The 24,300-nt window shown below is 39.3% G+C and overlaps 2 protein-coding genes across 3 annotated transcripts; one reads left to right on the top strand and one right to left on the bottom strand.

Moving 5' to 3' along the window:
- Positions 1 to 1,043: 1,043 nt before the first annotated feature.
- On the top strand, positions 1,044 to 19,511 carry ampd3a (adenosine monophosphate deaminase 3a). Of its 2 annotated transcripts, none has more exons than XM_030080320.1 (15): positions 1,044 to 1,217; positions 8,494 to 8,716; positions 8,870 to 9,050; positions 9,296 to 9,461; positions 9,549 to 9,768; positions 9,866 to 9,995; positions 11,022 to 11,216; positions 12,674 to 12,805; positions 12,962 to 13,125; positions 13,383 to 13,509; positions 13,589 to 13,752; positions 14,154 to 14,274; positions 16,447 to 16,620; positions 18,082 to 18,192; positions 18,363 to 19,511. In XM_030080320.1, the coding sequence occupies exons 1-15, from the start codon at positions 1,166 to 1,168 to the stop codon at positions 18,585 to 18,587; spliced, it is 2,385 nt and encodes a 794-aa protein (XP_029936180.1). In that variant the 5' UTR covers positions 1,044 to 1,165; the 3' UTR covers positions 18,588 to 19,511. The 2 variants fall into 2 exon arrangements, with proteins under 2 accessions (XP_029936180.1, XP_029936189.1); XM_030080329.1 differs by having other exon boundaries at positions 1,044 to 1,673.
- Positions 19,472 to 24,300, bottom strand: lyve1a (lymphatic vessel endothelial hyaluronic receptor 1a). Its single transcript, XM_030080343.1, has 6 exons — positions 23,964 to 24,300; positions 23,540 to 23,723; positions 22,263 to 22,402; positions 20,936 to 21,172; positions 20,755 to 20,833; positions 19,472 to 19,970 (listed from the first exon to the last, which is right to left on the bottom strand). Exons 1-6 carry the CDS (start codon positions 24,235 to 24,237, stop codon positions 19,838 to 19,840), a joined length of 1,047 nt encoding a protein of 348 aa, XP_029936203.1. The 5' UTR covers positions 24,238 to 24,300; the 3' UTR covers positions 19,472 to 19,837.

The following is a 24,300-nucleotide window of genomic DNA, read 5'->3' as shown; positions in this document are numbered from 1 at the left end:
CAGCAGGGGACAGCTGGCTGTGAGACAGGACTGTGATTGGTGTGACTCCCTCTCTGGCCCAGGAAGGGCTGCAGGAGCTTCCTATGGGATTCCATGGGAAAGTAATGAAGGATGACTCTTATTTTTCATAGAAACCATGGAGATAAATTCGGTCAACTCAGATTCAACAAGTTCACACACACACATGCACACACACACACACACACACACACACACACACACACACACATGCACACACACGCACAGGCAGTATTCCCTACTCGCATTAGCACAGAGCAGAGTGAGCGCCATTAAGATATTGCCCACATTAGTCTCTCATAATGCTTTCTGCACTGCTACTGCGGATATTTCTCGACCATTTGATCTGGTATTTCCTCAACCAGATGCCTTTGATCAATAAGAGAAAGACACCAACTTTGCAAAATGACATTTCAGCAGCAACATTTCAGCATCCACTTTAGCCGGGTGCACAAAGAGGACAGCCGTCAATGTAGACTGAAAGACCATTTCAGTCCTTTAGTGTTTGATTGATCACCCTGAACTGCAGACAGCCTCAGACATGGGGCAAATACAAAGCTGTCTATGCATATATGTGGGCGTCGGGGCTGTAGGACAGGTAGCCTGTACTGTGAGAAAGTAGGCGTGAGCACATTTGTTTAGAGGTGTGAGGCAACCAAGGCTGCAGCAGCTGTGTCAGTCTCCAGATTGGCACTTGGGAGGTTCAACAATAGCATGAGAGGAATGGAATATTTCACCTTGTATTTACTCTACATTTACAGCAAATGCAGCAAAGAGATTCCCACCAATGAAACAGAGGATTAATCTGGTTAGTTAGGAACAAGGAGCTGCGACAAAGTTATCCATGCATAATAAATAGAGTGTGTGGATATGCATCTGATTTGGAGGTAATGGATGGCTTGTATCACTACTGAATCTGGGAGGCAATATGAGAGTGTAAGTTAGCCTGATACCTTCTTAGGATAATTATCTGTGTGTAGAGTGACATGCTGCAGGGCACAACAATGGGATTATGCATATGTACAGTAATGCTATGCACAGCAAACCAAGGTCAGAGCCCGGATTATCTGTTTGAATACTGTAGTGGCAGTCGGGGAAGTAGCAGGGAATCTATAATGATTTATAGACTATCACAGCTGCATAGTTTATGAGAGACATCTGCATTGACTACCAGCTTGTGATTCCTCTCTGCTCCAGAGGTGAGGAGTCTCTCTCTCTCTCTCTCTCTCTCTCTCTCTCTCTCTCTCTCTCTCCCTCTCTCTCTCTCTCCCTCTCCCTCTCTCTCTCTCCAGCTGACCAGTGAGAAGAGCAGGCAGCAGGTTGTAGTTACCCTCAGGGCCCTCTCTTTGTTGACAGCCAGTTTTGACATATTCCCAGGATTAGTGGCTCTGTCAACATGATGCCACTGGCTCCTTAAAATAGAGATAGACGGACAGTCAGGAAAACAAAACGGTGGCTGTGCACCACTATAGGCTCAAAGATTCACTGAGTCTGACCCAGATCCATGCAGAGAGAGAGAGAGAGAGAGAGAGAGAGAGAGTCTCTAGCCAGCAAACCTGTACTGTGCCTCACTGATCCCAGCGGAAGAGACTCCCCCTGAGATTGCTTGAGAAGACGTGCAACACCCACAGACATGGCTGTGAGCGCCGCGGAAGGTAAGAGGACAGGTGATGAGAAGGGCAGAAAAATGTAACAGGACAATGTGTCCACAGTGGCTGTGGGGGTAGCCTGGTTAAATCAATTCAATCAATGTAGCTAAAATCCTGGGGTCACAGCCCATCAGTTGTAGTTGACATGGTTAGCAGAAAGGAGTCCAGTGTGTGTGAGTTACACTAGGCAGCAAGATGAGACAGCATGTGTCATGGACATGATAAACAGAGGCCCCTGTGTAGGGACAGGTAAGGGGACAGTATGATAGGGACTGGGTTGTTGTGACTAAGAACCTCATTCATGACTGAAAATTTCAGCTGTTTGTCTGACCAGTTATGAGAAAAATGATTCAAATTCACTGACTCATTTTTAAAATAATGCAATGACAGGCATGTTGAATATGGCATTGAACAAAAAGTAAAAAGATGCCATATTAACTTGGAATTCATATAATCAAGCTGAAGTGTTAGCTATTTCTGTAACACAATAATTTTATAACATAATGGTGTGAAAGTTGGATAAGTTTGCGAAAGGTGATACAACCTAGAACATTTTTTACACATTTCTCCAAAATGTTTCATGGGCTCACCGACAGGTCAGTTTGATGCCAATCAACAAATTCAAGGAAAAGAGACATGAAACCCATTTAAGCTTGGCTAAACTTGAGGTGATGAGGTTTGAGAAGTGTATGAAGCAGGATATGCTTCACTTACATTTTCTCATTCTGTAAGGCAATTTCAATATTTGTAAACCCAGAAATCACTTGATAAATATGTACTACAGCTATCAGTGAAGAAATATTCGATTACCTGATTCATACCATCATTTTGCATCTTGTATATGTTTGTGTTGGATGCTACCTGTTCTTTTTAATTTTCCATTGGGCAAAAGTTAGGAATAGTATCTAGTGCAGGTTACTACTGTTGGAATGACCTCTGTTGACGTTCAAAACGAGCTAAGAAGATACGAAAAGGTGATGTGAAAACACTGCAGGCCACTGATTGGTCACAGAGGAACTGAGCAGCTCTGAACTACAACCAGGAAATACAAGTGAAACTTGTGAAAGTTGTATCATAGTTAATAATCCATCCATGTCGAAAATCTATTTTTCAGCAAGTCTCTTAGTTATACTTTAATTATTCGTGTGAAGCACCATTTCAGTTTTTTTCTTGAAAATATAGTGTTGGGAACTGGTAGAGAAAGGAGGAAAAACTACTCAACATGTCCACAAGCAACCGGCAGGGCTTTGCCGTGAGGGAATACTATCTGCAATGGGAAATGAAATCCAGAAAAGTAACTCGCTGATACCATTTAATGGAAAACACAGTGCTGTGCTGTTTTGCATTTCCATTTCCAGTTTAAGTGCGGCGACTTATGCCAAGGCACGCTGCTTACAACCAGGAAATTCCACAATGATACTCGTGAAAGGGAGACTAAATTGACATATTGGGCCTGAATGCCCAATACGCTAACTGGGAAGACACGCCCGTACTCTGCCTCTGTGATTGGCTAACCCTAACCTTAACCCAACCCCAACCCCAACCTAACCAACAAAGACAGCAACAATTCCTAGCCGATCAGGGGCAGAATAGGTCAAGTATGCAGGCCCAGAATGTCAATTTAGTCTCGCCCCTTGTGAAACTATGTAATGTAGTTGATACGGTAGTCTATCCATGTTAAAAAAAAAAAAAAAAAATAGTGAATCTCTTAGTTACTATAATATTGTTCATGTGAAGCAGCCTTTCTGAGTTGGTGCCATTGATTGTTTTTTAAAATCAAATACTTGTGTGGGGCGCTGGTAGAGAAGGGAGTAAAAACGAGACAAGATGCTCACAAGCGTCCAGTGGAGCTTCAACCTTAGTTAAAGGCACATCTTCACGTGGGTAGCTCTGTTGTAATGGAAACGGGCTGATGCGTCAAACTAAGTAGAGCCAGTCCAGGACATGTGTATGGAAAAACACTATCAGACGGCATTCGGCCTCAGTGTGTTGTGAGAAGATTGAGAACATACCCCAAAACTGAGCAGCTCCCCATCTATGAGATAAGATGGGTTTTGCTACATAGTAATCTTCCTGTCATAGTACTCCATGAGAAAGCACTATTAAGGGGAAAAGGAGCAATTTTAGAGGACGTTTTTAGTGTGTTTACTGTATATGGGAGTGATTATTGTGTGTTCAGAGAGGAACAGGCCTTTGGAATGTAGCTGTTTGTTTCCATTGCCTCACTTCATACCACATTCAGAGTTAAACTAAAATGTCCCGCCGCCTGCTTTACATCTTCCAGCACATTAGATAATCTGGACATAGAATATTTGCGCAAATTCAGTTAAATACAATCATGCTAAGCATCCATAACACGCTCACAGCCTTTCATACAGTCATCTGCTGTCTTCTGAGGCTCACATCTGTATGGTCTTAGTGTCATTTACACTGGTAAGGCCGGGGACGTGTTCGCACCACTTTTTGAAATGGCCAGTTTTGTCACATAACAAATAACTCTGTCTTTGCAGGCTTGCAGGCAACTTTCTTGTAGTCCAGTACTTATATGATATTTACTGACAGTAAATACCTGTGCAAATGTAACACTGTGCAAATGCACGCCATATTCTGTATGGAGTGAAGTTCACCATTTAATGTGAGACCCTCTATGAGAAATGTGCTAAAAGTAATCTTTTACAGTGTAAACATAATTTTAATGGCAAATGGAAAATTCTCTTTAACATTAATCAATAACTTGAAGTAACTATAACTTAACCCTCCTGTTATGTTCACATTTTTGAACATCTTTTATGTTTGTGGTCAATTTGACCCCTGCAGTTTAAACTTCCACAAAATTATTATAACCAAAATTGTTACCAAAGTTTATGTGTCAAGTACTTTATGTTTCTTTGTTGACGACCTAAATAGCCCTTTAAATAAAACATAACTCCCTAAAGTGTGTACAGGACATTGAAAACATATCATCATGTGAATTTCATCTTTACCCAGTAGTGCCCATTACATTAGGAACATTCATTAAATATGAAGCAAAAAAAATGATGTTAATCATTTATTTAGAGACGTTAAACATTGGCTGGGGTCAAATTGACCCCAAACATAATAGGAGGGTTAAATATACATTAACCTTGTCAGTTAAAATAAATTAAAATTATCATCTGTAGATAGAGGTATATATACCAACTGGAACATAAGCAGCTGTAAAAGTGGAAATGGAAAATGGAAAAGAAAATTGAAACGTAAATGAGAAGGCCTTGATGGTGGCAGCAGAGGAAAGGTCAAGTGGTCACCAAATAAATAGGTTTCTTCCACTTGGGGTCTTGATTGTGCAACAAATTTCATGGCAATCCAGCTATTAATTCCTGTGGACCCTGTGCAGTTATGCTGACTGACATTTCATTCAGCATAGTGCTGCTCACCTCCTTCTTCAGCTGGGAGGAGGGCTGGTTCATTAATAGGGCTATGAGGAAGGGGAGACAGGGCTGCTGAGCCTGAAGCTGTATCTGTTGGACCTGGACCCAGGCAGGGGCAGGGACAACTGATTCAGTATGAATAACTTGCTAAAAGTTTCCCTGCACTGATTAAAGCTATTAAAGGATATTATGTAACTAATGTTAGGGAAGCAAAAGTAGCCTAAAATAACTGGTTGATTTCCACAACTTAATTTCCACATGCAAGTATTGCACTACTAGAGAGTTGCAAGCCCGCAAAGGTAGTGTTATTTAAGGCTTTGAATGATTTGATTGGGTTCTTGGCGTCGCCTGGGGCGGTGGGGCCTGATGATCCATCTTTTCATGGGGTCCAAAATCCCTGGTGGTGCCCTGATTGTAAAACAGCGTGTGAACTTGCCATTAATCTTGTTGTCAGGCTTAAATATGTCTTCTGAGTTCAATGTGTTGTTGGCAAACACAGAGTCTATCAATCAAGTCTTTATGTGGCATCAACTCCTCACACGAGGATCCATAATGGGCTCCGAGCTGGAACAGAGACGGGTGTCACACCAAGTCACGACTTTATCCACACTGAAGGTGATAACGCTCCTCGTTATTGTTAGGCTGCATTGAGTTAAGAGTCATGAGTTATGATGCGTTCAAGTTCTGCTTATTAAAAATGAGTATTGGGTGAAGTATTGTGACCTTACGCTATCATGATGTTCAAATGTAATCTTGTAAAATTTGAATTCATAAAAAATCATAACTTATTTGAAGGAGACATTGATTGATGTTTTCACAGCAATATAAAATAGATAGCCTATTAGAGAGTGAATTATGATGTTTATTGCCATTTTAACTTCCTAACATTAATTCTAAGATGGTAAACTATTATCTTAAATTAAAATGATCATTTAAATCATTCGGACATTAAAACACAAAGTGATTCCTGAATGAAATTTAGACTTTTCTTCATTCATGAAACAATAAAAACTGCTTCCTGTTATATTAGTAGGATCTCTGGAACCAAACCTTAACTCCGAACCAGCATGCCAGTCTTGGTCCCTTATTATTATAACTGCAGTGTAGTCAGTCTTTGTAACATTACCTCTGATTATACTCTAGCTGGCGGAGTTTTGCCTACACATCAGTTCCCAGCCTGATTTACAAACACATTTACAACAACAAAGATACAGTAAGTGCAGTAGGGCACATGAAATGGGCACAGAAATATCACATCACCAATGGACAGCTTGTACAGCATACAGCCATGGATACAGATATACATAGCAAAGGACTGGGTAGCAGTGGGTGTCAGGTCCAGTCTTAGTAAGACAAAAAAACATGTGGAGTTGACAGTGAAAAGGTTATCCAAGCAGAGGCACACCTGTAGTGAAAAGCATCAGTGAAAACTTACTTTTTCCAACAATGCATGAGATAATCATGCCTCGCTCCCGATGTAATAATAATGAAAACAAATTACTCAGTAATTAATCGTCCTGAACTGATCGACGACTAGGATCAGCTCTTTGGTGATAAATTGCTGCATGAATGTGTGTGTGCCCATCAGTTTTTGTGAGAAAGTGAAACAAAAGAGTATTTATTTCAGAGAATTTATTTCTGGTTACAGGGGTGATTGTTAATAATTCATACTGTGCACCCTTCCTAGATCCATACAGTTTTATGGAGAGGCTATATCACTTTTCATAGTGCTCCTGTGCTGCTTTAATGCTCTCCAGCAGTGGGGTTGGGTGGAGTTTGATGCACACAGCAGTTGTTACGGCGGTGTTGTGTGGCCGGAATGATAGGCTTCCGTGAAGGACCTTGGCCGAATGGAAAGTTGGCATCACTCTATCACATCCACTTGACACCATGCCCCAGGGTCTCTCTGTTGTTGCTATAGAGACAATTGTGTTCCATATCATATAGGATGTCGAAGTAGTTCACTCATGTTATCCACTTGCAGAGATAGAGGCACTTCCTACAGTGTGCTCCCTATTTAGCATAGCTACAGTAGAGTGTGTCTGGGGGCCTGGTGAGCTACTGTCATACACATGAACTGGAGTACCTTTTAACACACACACACACACACACACACACAGAGAGAGAGAGAGAGAGAGAGAGAGAGAGAGAGAGAGAGAGAGAGAGAGAGAGAGAGAGAGAGAGAAACAATATTTATTTATTCATTCATTTATTTATTTATGTATTTATTTGTTTATTTGTTAAAAATGAAGCTATAAACATACAAACAGCGGGATGTACAGTGATTTTACGTCAAGGAGAGAAATAAAAATGACTAAGGGGGAAAATAAAGAAAGCCCAAAGGATTTAGTTCAAGGCACTGTGGATTTTCAAAGTCAAATTCAAAGAGCGTTTTTGTTCTTCAGGCTGATAAGAGTTTCAAAATAAAGGTCCTTTTCAGTTTTAAATAAATATTAAAATATCAGGATACAACCAATTTTAAAATATCAGGATTCAACCAATTTTTTCCATCAGCATTGATATCAGTTTTCCTGTTATGGTTCGTGGCAAGACCTGAAAGTCTCTCCTAGATTCTAGCCCTAACCTTTACTACACTAAACCCTTACCCAAACTTAACCATCTCTAACATTATGCATAAACTTAACCATCCTGTTTGGTGAGTCCATCACAGTGCTTCTGCTGGGAATCAGGGTTAGGGTGACAGGATATACATGGCCCCAGTAAGTGTTACTTTCAGCTGATAAGAATGAAAAAAACAAAAGTACAGCTACTTCCATCATGGGAGTAAGTAACTTCAAGTACCATGACAGGGATATGCCTGGAGGCATATAAAAATAGCAGTTGCAATTGCGAATCTACCGTTTTGTCACGAATCAGGAAAATGCAATTTAATGATCTGACACAAGTGATTTACAGATGCTTTTGGTACAAGATTAAAACAAAGTGCTGCCCACTGAAGTGTGATGGAAATCTGAACACTACAGATTATAATAATTTGTTGATAATATTAATAATAATAATAATAATAATAATAATAATAAAAATAATGTAGTGCCTTTCAAAACAGAGTTACAATTTACATTGTGTGCTTTGCAATGATAATTTGAAGTCTGTCTGGAAGACCTGACTGCAGCAATTTAATGTGAAAAAATCTAAAGCACCTATGTTGAAGCTGAAGTTCAAGTTTATTTAAAGCCCAGTATCACTGTTTACAGTCTCAAAGGGCTTTACATGCCCATAAGCTCACAACAAACAGGACAACACCCCCAATACCCACAATATGACAAACTCCAGGTGACAGTGTTAAAAAACAGCACAAAGTGGTCATAGCAGGAAAACTCTTCATGTGATCAAAAATAAAGCAGATTACTTGTTAAAGTCAAGACAACAATTTTCTTTTTTACTTTTTTTTGCAGACATGCCTCGTCAGTTCCCGAAGGTCACCCTAAGTGAGGCGGATGAGGAGATGCGACTGCTGGCAGAGAAGGTATTTGCGTCGGCGCTGAAGGAAGAGGACAACAAAGATGCTCTATCGATGTTCACGGTGCCTGAGGACTGTCCAATCGGCCTCCAGCAAGCCAAGGAGCACGAGCTACTCAAGGAGCTGGCAGAGGAACAGTCAGAAGAGAGTGCCAAGAGGTAGACCCCCACAGCATTAACTGTCAAGTTAAATAAATGTCTACAAATGATCATAAGACAAATAGAAAACTCATCCTTATGATGGGTTTTGTAATGTTGATAATAGAAAGCATGTTATATCAAATACCAACTATGGTGCTGCCGCTTTTCCAGAAAGAAGAGTTTAAAGATGATCCGGTCCCAGTCAATGTCCCTGCAGATTCCAGTGAATGCAGATTGGACGCGGCCAGTGGCGGCAACCCCGTTCCTGTCCCCCAGCTCGACCTGCTCTTCTGTGCCAGAGATCTGCCCTGAGTATCAGAGGGTCACTATCAGTGGAGATTACTGTGCTGGAGTAAGTACTAGTAAGAGGAGGATTAATGGATGTGGGCCACAGTCAGAGCTGCCCAGAGGACTACAATGGTTTCAGGGCCATATGTGTGGACTGCACATTTTCAAATACAACAGAGACAATAATGCTTTCACAGCTGTATGTTCATTTACAAATTGTTACTTCTATAATTGTCCATACTCCATGTCCGTACATGTACAACATATTGACATATACTTACTGTTTGTTCTGTGTCATTCCCCACTCAGATCACAGTGGAAGACTATGAGCAGGCTGCTAAAAGTCTTCTTAAGGCTCTCTTTATTCGCGAGAAATATTCAAAATTAGCTTACCACAGATTCTGCAGAACCACAGCACAGTTCCTCCGCAGTGCTGAGACCGTCAGATGGAAGGAGGAAGATGAGATTCTACCAGGTATTTAATGTACATTCTGTGACGCCGACACTATCACTGTGGTGTTTCTCAGATCTGGTTTATTTTACAATCTGCTCTGACCCTCAGAGATATGTCCATGCCCAAGGGAGGGAGAGGATCCCTACAGCATGGAGGACATCCCATTGAACCTAAACTATGAACTGAGGATGAAGGATGGAATCATCTATGTATATGACAATGCAGAGGCTCTAAGAGAAAACCGACCGCACAACCTTCCCTACCCGGACTTGGAGACCTTTGCCATAGACCTCAGCCATGTGTTGGCCATGATTGCAGATGGACCCACGTAAGTCGCCTCAGCATACGCACGTCTCTAATATACCCTTTAAAACTAGTTGATGCCAGTTACATTTGGAAGCTTTATTTTGCACTTTTTTTTGTAGGAAGACCTATTGTCACAGACGACTAAACTTTTTGGGTTCAAAGTTCTACCTCCATGAGATGCTCAATGAGATGGCTGAGCTGAAGGAACTGAAAAGTGTGCCTCACAGAGATTTTTACAATGTTAGAAAGGCAAGTATCTCTACATATGATCTCTAAACACAGTTGGCACAAAAATACAAATACTACATTATGGGTCCAGTTTGTGCATTTAATGTCCAGAGTTATAGACTGTTGCTGATTCGTATTGATAATATAATTTGCATTGATGATTTATTTCATGAATGTGAAAGTGTTGCCTGTAGAGCATCTGAATATATATTTTTGTGCTGTGGTAAGTTAAGAGCAATGCCCAACTTATTATCCTTTTATCATATATTTTCTATCCATTAATAGAACAGCCAGTGACGATGTGGCTCGAAGTCTATAGAGAGAGAGAAAGCCAAACCACAGCCATTGACTGCTGTGAGACAGAAACAAAAGAGTGCAGTACAGTTTTTTGGCTGTGCACTTGCCAAAGAGAGTAGAATATATGGAGAACAATGAATCTAAATGTCATAAAATGATAACTACATTTGATTCCAATTTGGAATCTGTCATTGGTACATGGCTCAATATTTATAATGAATACATAATTACAATGTATAATGTCTTAACCAGCATCTGGGAATTTTCATCAATGCACAGGAAAAAAAAATCTCATTGACCCATTGGTATTATTGACTGGTGTTCATTTTTCACTGTTTAGTCTAGTTTTAGGCTCTATGTTGCCCCCTGGAGGTGGCCTCATATATTCCTGTAGGTTGAGGATCTGGAGGATTATCTGTGATGTGGATGTTTGTTTTTTAATCACAGAAGCACTTCATTCAAGCATTCATTGCTCATGTGTTTTAATGGACACACCATTATGATAGTAACCTCATTGAACAGGTGTTCAGTCAAACCCAGTCCTTTGAAAAAACTAGAATTCAACGATGTGATGTTGCTTCTTCCTCAAGATAAATTACAATTTAAAAAGGGAAAAGGTGTACTTTGAACTGTTGAATTTTTTAAGAACTTAGCCTTTATACAGTACACGTGCTATGCTCTCTATCAGGTGAACAGCCTGGACACACTGTTGATTTGACTGGCACAATGAACCTCTTTTCCTTCTTGCAGGTGGACACGCATATCCATGCTGCTGCCTGCATGTCTCAGAAGCATCTGCTGACCTTCATCCAGGAGACCTACAAGACTGAGGCAGACTGTGTGGTGCTGGAAAAGGCTGGGCAAAGGATGACTCTCAAGCAGGTGTTCGACAGCCTTAATATGGATCCCTATGACCTTACCGTGGACTCTCTGGATGTACACGCTGTAAGAGAAAAGTACACTCCTCTGATGTATGTGCTTGTTCACGGTGTCTCTGTGAAGCACTCTGCCACTCTCTCATTTTACTTCCATTACATGATAATACCAGAAATACAATCTATTAAAAAAAAAAAAAAATCTGTTCTATTTCCTTGTTTTTTTAAAGAGGTGATAGGCCACAGGGGATAAAGTGTGTCTTGGACGATACAGTATAATGCCGTGTTGAATTACACTGTGCAGCTCATTTGACATCATTCAGTCTGAAAGTTCAAGTACAAGTGTATTTATAGGCATTAATCACTGACTGTGAACTGAAAATGACACCTCTGACCTGAGCCTCCCCAAAAGAACAAAGTCCATTAACACTCCAGGATTTGTCCCACTGGCAAACATTCAACAGTTTGAAGCCAAAATACATGACTGCATTGTCTGAGGTGTTTTGAGGTGAGGCATTTGTGTGGATATAAAGCTAATGCACAGGTAGATAATCAAAAGCGTCATATGCTGAAATAGCAATACAAACCATTCAGCTATCTATAGATACTCCATTCCCATCCACACACCATCACCCTCATAACTTATTCATTTTCTCTTTTTGTCTCTCCTACCCCTGTTACTTCTCTCTTCCCCTTGCTATTAACATCAATGTATATTATAACTTTTTATTTTTATTACCCTTATTCTATTTATCCTCCCTTTTATTTCATTATCCCCTTTAATTGTTGCCATTACTAATACATAATCTCCCTAACTAAGTGAGGATATTTCATTTAATGTTCTGCTCATTATGTTAAAATCCTGTTCACCTCCTATCTGTTAATTGTCATTGTGTCATAATCTACAATGTTGTTTGCCTGCTTATTGCATTTACATAGTTATTCAATAAAAAAAAGAATATACTTCCTTGCTCATATAATAACTAGAATAATTAGCAGCAGGTTCTTAGATGAGGAGCATTTTAATTCAAAGTACAAAGGAAAGCCAGTGTAGTTTATGGCTGAACCTGATATCTGGATTGATTAAATGTTTATATTAATGATTTGGTTTCCAAAAAGCAGCCCCTGAAATCCTGAGCCAGATCAAGCTTACAGTGAGTTCAAAAATATCCCCCATTTAACATACAGCAGCCAGCAAACCCTTTGGGCCAATCAGTTTAATTTCCCATAATGCTGTTCACAGAGCAAGTGCTAATGAAGTGCTAATTTTCTTCTGACACACTGCGGATACTTAGAACATTTCTCAGTGGTCGAGCAAAGCAGATGTGTCAAAAAATTGTGCACAGTTTTCAGTTGCACACAATATACCATAGAGAAATACAAACATTCTGTAACATAAAATAGAAGTGCAATGAAAGAAATGACAAACTGTGAAAGCTGTCATGTTTTGAGGAGCATCCAATCCATAATTCATGTCTCACTGAACTAGTTTCATTACGGTGCACTGTCTCTGTGTGAACTTCACAGGGGAGACAAACCTTCCACCGCTTTGACAAGTTCAATTCAAAGTACAATCCAGTGGGAGCCAGTGAACTCAGAGAAATCTACCTGAAAACAGATAACCTCATCAATGGAGAGTATTTTGCTCGTATTATTAAGGTATGAGAGCATTGTTTGTCATCACATTCATTACATCTTAACTTGAAGCTGAAGCAAGAAAAATAGTACCTGCCATCTAAATAGTGGAAATTGCAGTGTCAAGGTAGAGTGAGAGATGGGTTATCTTAAGCTCCCTCTCTATCTTACTTTTAACAGGAAGTGGCACATGATCTGGAGGAGAGTAAGTACCAGCATGCAGAGCCACGCCTGTCCATCTACGGACGCTCCCCAGATGAATGGGACAGCCTAGCCAAGTGGTTTATCCAGCACAAAGTCCACTCGCCAAACATGAGGTGGATCATTCAAGTACCAAGAATATAGTAAGTGCTACAGTCTAAAGCAGGGGTGTTCAAACTTGATATAAGGACCCTTATACCAAGGGACATTTATGTTTGTGTTCACAATGAATGTTCCTCATACATTTTCTGAATTGGAACAATTTCTAGTGAATTAAATTACAGTGAAAGTAAACTTGGAAAACCACTGGTCTAAAGAACAGCTAAAGGTGTCACTTTGTTGAAATTGAAAGTTCTGAGATTTCTTGGGCATTAAGAACAGATGTTTTTTCATGTTTCAGTGATATTTTCAAGTCTAAGAAGTTGGTACCGAATTTTGCCAAGATGCTGGAGAACATATTCCTGCCTCTGTTCGAGGCCACGGTTAATCCACAGAAGCACAAAGAACTCCACGTGTTCCTCAAATATGTAAGTAATATAATTTTTTGAATGAGTGACATTAACACCAACATCTTAATTGTATTAATGCAGTTATTTTCTTCTGCAGGTGACTGGCTTCGACAGCGTGGATGATGAGTCCAAACATAGCCATCACATGTTCTCCTACAAGAGCCCAAAGCCAGAGCAGTGGACCACAGATGACAACCCTCCTTACAGCTACTACCTCTTCCATATGTATGCAAACATCATGGTCCTCAACAATCTCAGGAAGTAAGTGCTAATATGCCATCCACTGTAAACTGTTCACTTCATCAAACTGCTCAACTCTGCCACTCCCAACAGCAAGTCCATCATTTCTATGTGTTTTATTGCCAGTTTTTGCCGAAAGCCACAGAAATTCTTTTAAATTCCACGATCCAAAGCTTTCTAAAGATATTAATATATAGTTATAATAGCATATATAACAAATACCTCATGCTGAATTACATGGAAATGGGCATAAAATGATACACAAGGCATCTAGATTTGTATGTGTGTAAGTGTAATATAGTTTTAATGAAGCACTGGAACGAGTGGATGCAGAATATGTACTGTTTAGGACATTGGCGTGCAGTATGGAAAACACAGTGTTTTCTAACTCTAAAGTGCCAAAATGTCTTTGTGTCCTCTAGAGAACATGGCCTGAGCACCTTCCAGTTCCGTCCCCACTGCGGAGAAGCAGGATCCATCACCCACCTGGTCTCTGCCTTCCTCACAGCTGACAACATCTCACATGGACTCAATTTAAAGAAGGTACTAGATCCCAATCTGCATGTCTTCACTGAGAGAGACCTCCAACTTACTATCACAATAATTTTGAATAGATTTGAAAAGTTTGGAATTCTGATGCTGTCTCCAGATTTCATGATCACAAATACCACTACTGCACAATATGAAATCAGCATATCAGGGTGGAATCATCTGTTACTGTAGGTTGAAATGGCCACCAAACAATTGAAGAACTTTGAAAAGACTCATTGGAGCCAAAGTCTGTGAATGCATCTAAAACATGCTCAAGATCTACTTATATCACGGTGTTCTCTCCATCGTCTCTGTATTTCCCTGCCTCTACCGAAATCAGAATGATGAGGTAATGATGTAATTGACTGAAACTGGATGCCACAAATGTGAAAAACACTTCTCTTGACTAAATTTTTCATCAAGCTTTCCTGTGTAAGTTCAGGAGGTATTAAACCATCTCAGACTTTTTCAACCTCCATCAGCAATCGGTAGAAATTACAACATAGGCAGGGGTCAGCATACATTCTTGGGTGTTTTTGTGCCCTCTATAATCTGTCTGATGAATTGTCGTCCGTAACAAAAGAACTCCAGGAGCAGAGGGTGGATAAAAATCCCTGAAGGTTCCTCTCTGACCTACGATACATCAGATGTTGACCAAAGAGCATGAATGGGAAGTCTGAAGACACATCATGTTCAAAAAGCACCATAGTCTATAGAACAGTCCGAGTATTATTTAGTAGTCTACAGGATAGGGCTGGTGGAAACAGATGAGGGAATGGGCAGTTGTGTGTCTTAACTGATCATGTAACGTCGAGCACACCGCCTGTCTCAAATTTTAAGGTTGTGTTCTGTTCTTGTGCTCTTTATGGCCATCTGTTCTTTCCGAGAAAATTTGGGAGCAACGTTCTCCACAAGGACAAAAGTATCGACTTAGCAGTTTTGGATTTGATAATCACCACTGACCTCTCCCTGCAAAAGTCTCTGGCACCCCTCCTGGCCCTTGAATTATGATAGCATGCGCAGTAATTCAAACAATGGTCACATTACCAAAATAGAGATGAGTAAGCTAGCTAAATAGAGAGTAGATGAAACATAAATGTCTACAGATTTCAGACCTGGGAATAGATCACATTATAAAACACCCTAATGATCCTACTGCTTTGTCTTTTGCTTATATGGTCTGGGGTTGTTTAGCCCTTACAGCTCAAATGCTTTGCCGGTTGTTTGCTCATGGCACTGTGCTCCATCACCCCAGCAGTTTAGAATGTGAGTAGGTGGGAAGGAGGACATCGGGAGTGCCTTAAATTTCCGATCAGTAGGGGGTTTTTGTTCCAAAACAGAGTCTGGGCCAGTGAGCGTTGAAATCCAGAAATCTCAGCACCTGACAAAGTCATCAGAGTCAGTGGTATTGATTAACAACCATATCAATTTTATTGAATGTCAGGCCACTTTTCTTCTTCCACACGGGTGATCGCCAGGAGAAGCTGACCTCAAATAAACCTTAACCGCTGCTGGTAATCCCATCCCTTCCTATAATGATCTGCCTCTGTACAGTGAGCAACCATGCTGGACATTTAAGTTTGGAATACCAGAGTGGACACAAGCCAAGACTTCTATTGGTTTTATTGGTTTGCACCCATAAAGTGAGGAACACTGACTAGAAAATATCTCACTCACAGAGGGTATGTGAATGGTTATTTTATTAATAGGCCAAGCACTCTCATGCTTATTATCCTTCAATGTATAGTTTCGCAAGTTTTACGATTCCATGCTTAATTAACAACATCAAAAACTTCCCAAAAGGGTCATCCTAGGACAAATTCTCATCAAATGGGAGCCAACAGCCTAATGTTATCCCGGTGGAGTTTTAGATGCCCCTTTATGATACTTTTAAATTGTACTGCAGCCAGTGGGAGCTGCAGGGTAAGCACATCTCACCACAACAGTCCTAAAATATAAATAGACTGAGAAGATAAACAGCCAAAAAGGGGGTTATGTAAGGAGACAGGGTCATGATTCTGAGAGGAGGACAAAGCTAAAAAATCAAACAGTAGCAGAGGTCCTGTCCAGGTGTGTGTGCTGTATGTGTGTGTAGTGTCTGTGAGAATATGGGTGTGTATATTTGCTTGTGTGAGTGTTTTTTCTGTATACCATTGCTGTATATTTGTACCCTTTGTGCTTCAGAGCCCTGTGCTGCAGTACCTCTACTACCTGGCCCAAGTGCCAATTGCGATGTCTCCACTCAGCAACAATAGCCTGTTCCTAGAATACTCCAAAAACCCTCTCCGAGAATTCCTGCACAAGGGCCTGCGTGTCTCCCTGTCGACAGATGACCCCATGCAGTTCCACTACACCAAGGTAAACTAACATAAATCACTGATTCTTGAGAATTTGGATAAATCATGTCCCACTAAGAAAAATGCTATTTCTGCTGGAAATTTACAACATTTTAATCAATAAAAAGAATCAAGGGTATAACTAGGGGGTCCTTTGCACATTTGTAAGGTTCTTTTATAGGTTTATTTTTAATTTGTATTAATTTAATGATTATATGTTGGCCCATGCCCTACAAAACCAGTTGTCCTCGGAAAGGAGATAATCATTTCAACTTGATTAAAACAACAAAAAGTAATAATTTCACTGAATAATATCTTTACCACATGAAAGAGTACATCATAATATGTATTAAAAACTACAAACGATGGGTTTTGAACAATATTTACTATTATTTTGTGGTTGCTCAAAATGTGTCCCAGATATTCGTCACCACCGTCAGATATTTATTTAAAAAATAATAATAAAAAAACTACAAGGTCAATTACATTCCTGAGGATCCCTTTTCAAACCTTCAGCTCTACTGCATGCTTCAAGACCGCTCAGGCTCCTGGAAGTTTTCTATTTTCTCTTAAATCTCTTCATATTTTTGGACACTGCTACTGTCACAACCATAAATTGTCAACACCGTCACTTCTGTAAAAAAAATATTAAATTAGATTATGGAATAAATGTATACTTTTTAAGAAGAGGTCTGATGCAGGTAGCAACAGGGCGAAAACAAGCTGGCTAATGTGAACAACTCATGCTTATCATGTGAAAGAGTAGGTTTTTGTCACCACCGCCAGACGTCACCACTGTCAGGTTTTCTGTCTGACGGTGATGACTGAAGTCTGAAAAATGCTTATAACAGTGCTCAGGATTGTTATTTTTTGTACCAAATAGTTAAATAAAGTTGTTAAGCAAGAAGCCATTGACTTGAGTTGCTATAAATTTTGGAAATGTATGTTTTAATGAGGCGACTGTCACCACCGTCAGATTAGTGTCACCACCGTCAGAGGCAGTTATATTGGTTTTAAATGAATATGCTTACAATATGTTTCTTTGGTGCTGTTGAGTTATTAAAGTAATAGTCTCTTTAATACAAAAATATGTTTTTCAAATTAAAAAAAAAAAAAAAAAACATTACGGTGACGGTGTGGACAAAAACAAAGTAGCCTAATACCTGGAAAAACCTATTTTATGAAAAAAATACAAAATGAGGAGGTTGCACCGGTACATTGCTGAAAAGCCAAGCCCTTGGCCTATAATGATATACCTTCAGATTTTGAAATTTAACACACTTTTTTTTTTTTCAAAATTAAAACCTGTTTTATCCAAATTCCCAAGAATCAGTGAAATACAGGAAAACAAGTGTTTGAAGGATGCATTGTACACTATTAGAATCTCTGTCTATACTGAAAATACTGCTGCGCTGTGGTTTGCTTTGGTTTGGTTCTGCAGTGTGAATGATTCTGATCCATGGGTTGTGTGTCATGACTCTAGGAAGCATTAATGGAGGAGTATGCCATTGCAGCTCAGCTGTGGAAGCTCAGCACCTGCGATGTCTGCGAAATAGCCAGGAACAGTGTTCTGCAAAGTGGCCTGTCTCACCAGGTAGAGTGATATATTCCTTCCCAACTTTTTTCCTTTTTCTCCGCCATTCCATCAGCCTCTGGCAAATCTATAAATCTGTCGCATTTCATCAGCACTGAAGCGGTGTCCCCTGTCTGTAAAAAATCAGAATGTGCAAACTCAGGGTGATTTATTTTTCTGTTGAATTACAGGATAAGAAGCACTTCTTAGGAGTGAACTACCTGAAAGATGGACCTGAGGGGAATGATATCAGGCGGACCAACGTAGCCCAGATCCGCATGGCCTACAGACATGAGACACTGTGCAATGAACTTAGCTTCTTAGTGGATGCAGTGAAGTCTGAAGCAGTAAACTGCCAGCATGAGCAAAATGGACCACACATCAGACAGAATCCAAGCATGCCGACCTCTCAGTAGGTTACGTATACATTAATGTATAAAAAATCTCAGTGGCTACAATTAAAGAGATAACATCTAATGTTGTATGAGTACCAAATGAGTTTGAACAGATAAACAGCCATGGCTGTGTAAACACCTACAACTTGGTCTGTGCTAGCTGGAGGTAAATATGAATGTGTGCAAAATATGTGCATATACTTGCCACAGCATGTTTACTCTTTATAAACAATCATACCTTACACTCAATTCTGTTAGAGGGCTTATGGCTTGAGGTTTTTCATTTACTGTATATACCAAACATGTGCACTAATGGGTGGTCAGAGCTGCTGAGTGGAGATTGCCACAGTGTTTACTGCAGGGAGAGGCAGATACTTTAGCATAGGTGAATAATGTCTTGAACATTTCTTCTGTCTCTCCCCTACATGGACTTGTTTTGAAGGTTTCACTGAGTGTTCAGGGAAGTACCATATGATATATAACATTTGGAAAATGCTTACCTTTGTAATGATATGATGTGCTTTATAAAGTTATGGAAATTACTTGTTGATAGAACTTTATTGTTTGATCTTACAAAGTGCCATTCACAATCAATTATATTTATCATATAAAGCAGCATAAGGGGATCTAAAAACAGCCTTGTTATTGTACAGTGTTATTGTAATGCAAACAGTGCCATCTAGTGGCGAAACTGCTGGCATTTGACAGTTAAAGACAGACCATGCAGTTTCATAGGAGGGAGGCATAGGGAGGCACATCACTTTGCTTACAGATGTAAAGGCTGCATCTGAGGAAAGATAAAACCCCTCAGGTTCATAATCTGAACTCGATCTGATAATTGATGCCATTGATGCAGAAACTTTTAAATGTGTCTTGAATCCCAATGTTTTGATTTCACATGACCATAAAAAATGTGTAGAATTTGGGTTGTAATGGGGTAAAAAAGCTGTGCTAAACTCATGTAGCATGTATTAGTTCAATTCTTTGAGAATTAAGTGGCACTCATAATCTTTTACCATATCATAACAAAGTGGTGCACCCTCCCCTTTGAAACTACATGCCCTTTAAGCTCAGTATTTCACAATATCAAATAACTGAGACTAATTTCAGCAAGGTATATATACAAAAATAAATTTTTTGTTGTCCTTTTTTTTTTTTTTTTTTTTTTTTTTTTTTTACATCACAATAACACACATCAAAGGACACTTCATTTTCTCATTACACTTCATTGTCCATTTTTGTCAGTTTGGTGTCTCCTCAAAATATATCATTTATCTTGCATTGTTGTTGTCCTCGTCTGTCTTGTCCTCTTCCTGAGCCTCTTTCTTGGAGCCCTTCACACATATCGTCCACTCCTCTGTCTCAATGTGCTCCTCCTGCTGCTTCACATCCCAGCTCCTACTCCTTTTTATAGGAGAAAAAACAACATTATAATGTAAACTAATAAATATTAAACAAAACAGACATATCTGAATCTATCTATCTATCTGTCTGTCTATCTATCTATCTATCTATCTATCTATCTATCTATCTATCTATCTATAGCTTCTTTAAAAGCAATATATAATACAACTTTGAATGGGGCTGTGTAGTACCCACTTATAACTAAATGACTTTTGATTCCTTTTTATTGAAATCATTCAAATAATTAGTATCACTAAACAGTATGAATTCAAGCTTAAACCTTGAATTCAAGGCCTATACCTTGGCAATCAATAACCAGTTATCAGTAATTTAATTCCAATGGCAGACTCATAGACTGCATTACTTTAAGAAGCAACAAAACCCCAAAGCCAAATCTGTATAAAACCTAAAATATACTGATGAAAAAGCAATGTGCTCAATTAGCCTGGCATCAAAGATTAGCCAATAGCAGGTGGCCAATTCATCAGCCTACTTTTCACCACTGGTATTCTTAATTTTTAATGCAGCATTTTGTTATCAAAGCACATGAATTATGGCATAGATATACACAACCAGCTTTGAACTGTTACAGCAATTAAGCATTTGTGAAATATCAAACCTGAAAAATTGTTCAGGTTCTACAGGAAATACAATGAGATACTATATGAAGTGCAACTGGATCCATGCTGGCTCTATAAAAAACACCGACTAAGAATCTCTAAAGTCACCTCACTTTTTTTTTAGAGCTCAGTATAATGTATGTTCATGTGGACATATCACTCACAATTTCACATAAACAACGATGGCCACTGCAATCAGCAGAAGGGCACAGGCTGAGGCGATAAGCAAAGTCTTTGCCAGCACTGAAACAAACACGAGCAGGAAAGAACATTAGTCGTACAAAACAAATCACATCATGATGTCCCAAAGACTAGACTTATACGCTGCATACAAATATCCCATACCTGGAATCGATCCATGTGCACTGCTCCTCATCTGGGGTGGCGCTGCCTCTATGCTGTCTGGGTGTGAGTGGAGAAAGGTAGAGGAGGACATACTGAGAGGGAAGGATGTGGAATGAGTGGTGGACTGGAGGTCAGAGGTGGCAGTTGTTGCCTTAGGAAGAAAAAGGGCATGCTCCAGGTCATCCCTGCCGGTCAGAGGGCTATCAGCCATGGTATCCTTCAATTGTGTTACCGCATCTGTGATTCATGTATATAAATGAAGGTTATGTGAGATTGTACTAGAGTTACAGTATATATACATTGTACAGTATGTCAAGTGTATTTCTCAAAAATACATTTAACAATGATACTTTTGTGTGCTAACATATCATTTTGAATGTCACTGTGACAGGGGGTCAAATTTTACATAAACAGACAGACTGCACAAGAGGTTCTTCAACTCATACAATATAACATGAACAAACAATATCCTCTTAGGAAAATGTGTGAAAAACAACCAGTGACTTTAGGTGAAGAGGTGAAGTAAAATCTGAAGGTCAAGTTAAATTTCATAAATTAAATGCACAGTTGGTATTGGCACAAAAAGCTCAAGGACACCATCTCTGAATTGAACCATTTAAACGGATTATTCTCATGTCTTTAGGTACATAATCACTAGATTTGAGACAACAGAGGTTGACCACTCTGAGTCAATGGATGCATAGCTGTATTGTGAACAGCGCTGAAAAACATGAAAAGGTGCTGTTGATATTGTGCGGAATAGTTTTCTGATAGTGATGGTATACGTTCTATGCATTGTTAGCAACACTGTAAATGTCAGTTGGCTGTAGACATCTTTAATTCAACATTTTCCCTTATGTTTTTGGAGCAAATTAAAAAAAAAACAAAAAACATAAATTTGCATAATTTAGAAATCAAGTCATTTTGAAACTTATTATATCTTTACTATTTATTTTACTTCATATGATTAAAGAAAAGAAAGTCAAGACAGTCTCTGTCTTGTTTATTGCAGGCTTGTGCTTTGTTTTATTTGCTAAATTTAGAGGCCTTCCCTTGTAATGACTGTAAAAAGTGTGTCATTAGGAGGAATGTACAGTTGTCCCTTGCGATAACGCGGTTCACCTTTCGCGGCCTCGCAGTTTCGCGGATTTTTTTAGTGCAATTTTGCATGCTTTTTTTTTTTTTTTTTTTTACTGGACTTATTTTTCTGCGAAGGTTTAAACTTTGAGAGTGTTTAAACACGAGAGAAAAGTAAGAAAATGTTAATGCCTGTCTCAGAGCACTCCTGCGATTAATGAGGGACCACTGTACTTATAAAAAAGCATACCTGATTCATTATAGCAGAACACGTCAAATTTTTTTGTGACCGATGTTCGCCACTCCAACAGACCAGTCTTGTTTTGACCACATGCTGCACTTGCTTTGATGCGGGGAATGACTGCAACATGTTCATCAGTCCATCCAAACCTGAACATGACATAACATAACATAACATGACGTGAAATGACATGAGATGACATGACATGACATGGCATGACATGACATGACATGACTTAACATGATATGACATGACATGAAATAACATGACATGACATGACATGAAATAACATGACATGACATGACATGACATGACATGAAATAACATGACATGACATGACATGACATGATATGACATGACATGACATGAAAAGATATGACATAACATGACATGACATGACATGACATAACATGACATAACATGACATGACATGACTTGACATGACATGACATGACATGAAATAACATGACATGACATGACATGACATGACATGACATGACATGAAAAGATATGACATAACATGACATGACATAACATGACATGATATTACATAACATGACATGACATGACATGGCATGATATTACATAACATGACATGACATGACATGGCATGGCATAACATGATATGACATGACATAACATAACATGACATGACATGACATGACATGACATGAAAAGATATGACATAACATGACATGACATGACATAACATGACATGATATTACATAACATGACATGACATGACATGACATGGCATGGCATAACATGATATGACATGACATAACATGACATGACATGATATGACAAAACATGATATGACATGACATGACATAACATGACATGATAATGACATAACATGACATGATAATGACATAACATGTAATAACATGACATAACATAAGATAATATAACATGACATAACATAAAATGACATGACAATGACATAAAATGACATGACAATGACACAACATGGCCTAACATAATGTAACCTAACATGATATGACATAACATAACATAACATGACATGACATAATGTAAGATATGTAACATAACATAAAGTGGCATGACAATGACATAACATAACATGACATAAGGTAATGTAACATAATGTAACATAGCACAACATAACATGACATAACATGACATTACCTATTGTAAAATAACCTAACATACTAAGTTGACATGATATGACATGATTTAACTCAACAGTTGGCATGTTTACCCAAACTGTTTACTCCCTCCAACAGCATACACTGTGATGGCTGAGGCATTATGGTGCACCTTACCTGCATGTTTCCAAGCCCAGTCTCATTGCTTTCTGTACTTGTGCTTTGGAGGCCATGTGCACTCCCAGGGACGAGCAAAGCTCCCTCGCCTCAGAAGCATTGAAGGCATATTCAGGCCCCTTGAGGTGATTTATGTAGGTAACCTGGGATACTCCAGCAATGCTATGTTTGGCTGCTGGGAAAGCTACGAATAGCATATGAAAATAGTTGTCAGATTTGTTGAAGCAGTAGACATTTCAAACATTCCTTTAAACCTGTTATTTAGATGTAATATTCAAATCTGTGGAAATGCAACAGCAAGTTTCCAAGCTTGGTAGAAGTGTTGCAACATTTTCTATGTACAGATTGTAGAAATGTTCAAGAGAAAATCCATGAATATAAATATGCTTTGTATACAAATATCAAAAAAGTTTGGATTCCTTACCTCTTAATTGCCTGGAGTCAATCTTTTGGTCAGAAATGACGAATGAGATGAGAAAGAGCTGAGTTGTCAAAATCAAGGACATGATGCAAAGTTGGATTGAAGTCATGGCTGCTGAGAGTGCTGGTGGATGAGTGCTGGGATGACAAGTGTTGCACAGTTTGTGTGCCTGTGAGCCAAAAGGCAGGTTTACATAGAGGTGACTCTCGTCACTGGGGTGTGTGCACTCTGGGATTGCCAGAGAGTAAGGGAAAAGGAAGAGGGAAGTACTGCTCATGGGTCAAATCAGGAGTCATCATTACGCTTTCGGAACCAGATCCAAGAACAAGAGGAAAAGAAA

Source organism: Myripristis murdjan, chromosome 3 (genome assembly GCF_902150065.1).
Source record: "Myripristis murdjan chromosome 3, fMyrMur1.1, whole genome shotgun sequence".
In the NCBI taxonomy this organism is placed as follows: Eukaryota; Metazoa; Chordata; class Actinopteri; order Holocentriformes; family Holocentridae; genus Myripristis; species Myripristis murdjan.
This window is presented reverse-complemented; position numbering and strand designations above follow the sequence as displayed.